The sequence below is a fragment of the Cebus imitator genome, unplaced genomic scaffold, assembly GCF_001604975.1.
Source record: "Cebus imitator isolate Cc_AM_T3 unplaced genomic scaffold, Cebus_imitator-1.0 Scaffold323, whole genome shotgun sequence".
Classification (NCBI taxonomy): Eukaryota; Metazoa; Chordata; class Mammalia; order Primates; family Cebidae; genus Cebus; species Cebus imitator.
In genome coordinates, this window is record NW_016107638.1 from 967,407 (window position 1) to 971,210 (window position 3,804).

At 55.8% G+C, this 3,804-nt stretch overlaps 1 protein-coding gene across 14 annotated transcripts in view; it reads left to right on the forward strand.

Annotated features, from left to right (window-relative positions):
* The window catches only part of RIMBP2 (RIMS binding protein 2), a 333,192-nt gene that overhangs the window by 284,180 nt on the left and 45,208 nt on the right, over positions 1-3,804 (forward strand). For all 14 annotated transcript variants that reach the window (XM_037729912.1, XM_037729915.1, XM_017504520.2 and 11 more), the window contains one exon: positions 1,191-2,003. In XM_037729912.1, coding sequence (XP_037585840.1) covers positions 1,191-2,003 — 813 coding nt within the window. The remainder of the gene's footprint in view (positions 1-1,190; positions 2,004-3,804) is intronic.

The following is a 3,804-nucleotide window of genomic DNA, read 5'->3' on the forward strand; positions in this document are numbered from 1 at the left end:
CACCACCACCACCACCACCGTCACCACCGTCGTCACCACCACCATCACCACCGTCATCACCACTGTCATTACCACCACCACTGTCACCACCACCAGCCACCACCACCACCAATCATCACCGCCATCTCCTATGCCAAACTGAGGATATCCTCAGTGCAAAGGATTGGCTGCTGCCAGACCCACGCCCTAGGTGGAGGTTTGGAACAGAATCCATGTCCTCCTCCTCTATTTTGTTAGAATCCAGGACTAATTAAATGGCTGACATGGCCTCCCCTGGGCCACAGCACATCACAGGCTCCCCTGAGGCAGGGGGTCTTTTGGGAGCAGAATCTAGTGTTGAGCATTTCCCAGCCCCTCTCTGCGGGTCTATGGGCACCTGTGATGAACTGGGAGAGATGGTCCATTCTCAGTCTGTGCTGGAAGATCACCCCAACTGCCCCATCTCTCAAGCTCCTCTAAACGCTTCTCCGTTTTCTGGCCCTCTGCCATCAGCAGCCTTGTGAGCCCTACTAACAAAGAGAGCACACAGAAGTTAGACTTTCACAAAACACGGCCGTCCCCACTATGTCCACTCAGCCACAAGAGCTACTTTGACATTTTTTTTTCTTTGCCACGCGTGACCCGGACCCCAAATTGATAGTTTTGTTTCGCATCAAGTTGGACATATCGTGGATTGATTAGGTTGTGCCCAGTGCTTTTCAAGGGGAACCAGAAGTCACCTTTTCATTCTTAATCAAAAATCATAGTAAGATGTTTATTTTCTTAATCTCCAAAAACCACTGAGTCGACTGACTTGTCCTTCTAACAGATATTTCCTGTGCACTGTTGTGGGCCAGCTGTCACCTGAGGGCTGGGTATTCAGTGGTCCTGAGGTCCCTGCTGTCCCCGAGTGTTATCCAAGCTGGGAGGGGGTAGTCAGTGTCCGTACACGGATACACAAGCATGATGGTTTCAGGTTGCGATAAGTGTCATGGAGAAATCCAGACTGGGCCACGGGGATGGGGGGGCTGGCTCTTTAGATGGCTGGTGTGGAGCTGGCCCCGGTGTGGGCTCCTGGGAACAGCAGAGGAGCCCCAGGGCAACCCTGTTGCTCTGCCTTAGGGTCCTGGTAGGGGAGGTGGGAGTATGCTGGAGGCCTTGGGGCCCCTGCTGTGTAGGCTGGGTGATAACTCTGTCCTTGTACCCAACAGGAGAGCTCCTGGATGGCCAGAGGGGCCTGGTGCCCTCCAACTTTGTGGACTTTGTGCAGGACAACGAGTCTCGGTTGGCAAGCACGCTGGGGAGCGAGCAGGACCAGAACTTCATCAACCATTCCGGCATTGGCCTGCAGGGAGAGCACATCCTGGACCTCCACTCCCCGACCCACGTGGACGCGGGCATCACCGACGACGGGGCCGGGACGCTGGATGTGAACATCGACGACATCGGAGAAGACATCGTGCCTTACCCCAGAAAAATCACCCTCATCAAACAACTCGCCAAAAGTGTCATTGTGGGCTGGGAGCCCCCGGCGGTGCCACCGGGATGGGGAACCGTGAGCAGCTACAACGTCCTGGTGGACAAGGAGACGCGCATGAGCCTCACGCTGGGGAGCAGAACTAAGGCCCTCATCGAGAAGCTCAACATGGCGGCCTGCACCTACCGGATCTCCGTGCAGTGTGTCACCAGCAGGGGCAGCTCAGACGAGCTGCAGTGCACGCTGCTGGTGGGCAAGGATGTGGTGGTGGCCCCGTCCCACCTGCGGGTGGACAACATCACGCAGATCTCCGCCCAGCTCTCCTGGCTGCCCACCAACAGCAACTACAGCCATGTCATCTTCCTCAACGAGGAGGAGTTCGACATTGTCAAGGCCGCCAGGTACAAGTACCAGTTCTTCAACCTCAGGCCAAACATGGCGTACAAGGTGAAGGTTCTGGCCAAGCCCCACCAGATGCCGTGGCAGCTCCCACTGGAGCAGAGGGAGAAGAAGGAGGCCTTCGTGGAGTTCTCCACATTGCCTGCAGGTGAGCCCTGTGTCCTTGCGTGGGTCACCCAGGGCGAGAACACCAGGATGTCACCCTGCTGGAGGGGAGGGGAGGGGGGGCGGGCAGAAGTGGAAACCCCCATCGTGACAACATGACCCTAGAAAATCCCTTAAATCACCCGTGAAGCACAGAGCACTTGTGAGTGTGTGTGTGTGTATGTGTGTGAGTGTATGTGTGTGCGTGTGTGTGTGTGTGCGTGTATGTGTGTGGTATGCGAGAGTCGTTGGAACATGTTAGGGTCCATGTTGTTGACAGCGTTTCTTTGAGCACCGGCATCAGCAAGGAGCTCATCCTACAAAAGGTAGGAGGGGAGTGAGTCCCCCGGGGGGACATGGTTACATCTTCCGTGTCACACGCGCCCCTGGACACACACTGAGAGTGGGATGGTGCCTGGAAGTGCCTACAGGCCTCTCAGAATCATTCTTTCTCGTCCTTGTAAATTTTGTCCCAACTACGCCCTCTTCCTTGAACACAGACACATCCCTCCAGTTTACTTCCCACTCTGAGGTCTCGTTCCCAGTCACTGGGGGTCAGCCTGGGACCCACCTCTGTGCTAACGGCCCCCCTCCCCTACCCGACTCTCTCCATCTCAAAGTTAGAGTCCAGGGGAGCCGTGGCTTGTGTAAAGGAGATGTGGTTTCATCACAGGAGCTATTTTCGGTTCTGGGCTCAGCAGCAATGGAAACCCCAGTGTCCTTTTCTGCTTTTTCTGCTCAAACGAGGAGCATGATGTGCTCCCTTCCTTTTCTGGGAGATGGTGGGGGGCAGGGCAAGTGTGGACACCTCCTTTGTCTTCTTGCTCTCCCTCGTCAGGGTCCCTGTGCTGCCGAGTTACTGGGCAGCGGGTACCCCCTCCTCTGGAAGCCTCTGCTGCGTACTCTGGTATTCATGAAACCTGTGGTCAGCTAGAGCCTGACGGAGCAGCAGTTTCGGGGCAGGCGGGACAGACGTGCCTGCAGAGGGACAGCACATCCGGGTAGCAGCTAACATAGGCAGGGTCAGTTCACCGGTGTTACCCGGTGACATTTTATTTCTCCCCACCTGCTGGGAGGTCATCATGAATGCTGGGATAGTGAGGCCACCCTCTTTTCACTGACACCTCCCTCGATGCCTTCTGATCAGCGCTGGGGGTTAAGAGAGAGAAACAGCCACAGGCACTCCACAGGGACTTGGGAGGTAAAGGGCGCATCTCTTGGGGCCGTCAGGAACGGCTCCCCTGGACTCTAACTTTGAGATGGAGAGAGTCGGGTAGGGGAGGGGGGCCGTTAGCACAGAGGTGGGTCCCAGGCTGACCCCCAGTGACTGGGAACGAGACCTCAGAGTGGGAAGTAAACTGGAGGGATGTGTCTGTGTTCAAGGAAGAGGGCGTAGTTGGGACGATCACACAGAGGTCAGCATTTCATGGAATTCACCCTCCAACCACATCCCATGTACCATCCCCCCATGGTCTTGGGTACTGCCAGGGTAAGCCATGCCTGGGGATGCTGGTGCAAGGTCGGGGCTCTTCAGAGTAACAGAGCCAGTGGGAGATGTGGATATGCTTATACGTGCATACACGCCCACACACACCCCACGTACATACACCCACACACCCCCCCCACAGACTCACACACCCACATACACCCACATGTACAAATACACATACACAGACACCCCCACAGACCCACAGACACACATCCACATATGCCCACATACACAAATACACATACACACATACACAGACACCCCCACAAACCAACATACACATACCCACATATGCCCACATGCTCAAATACACATA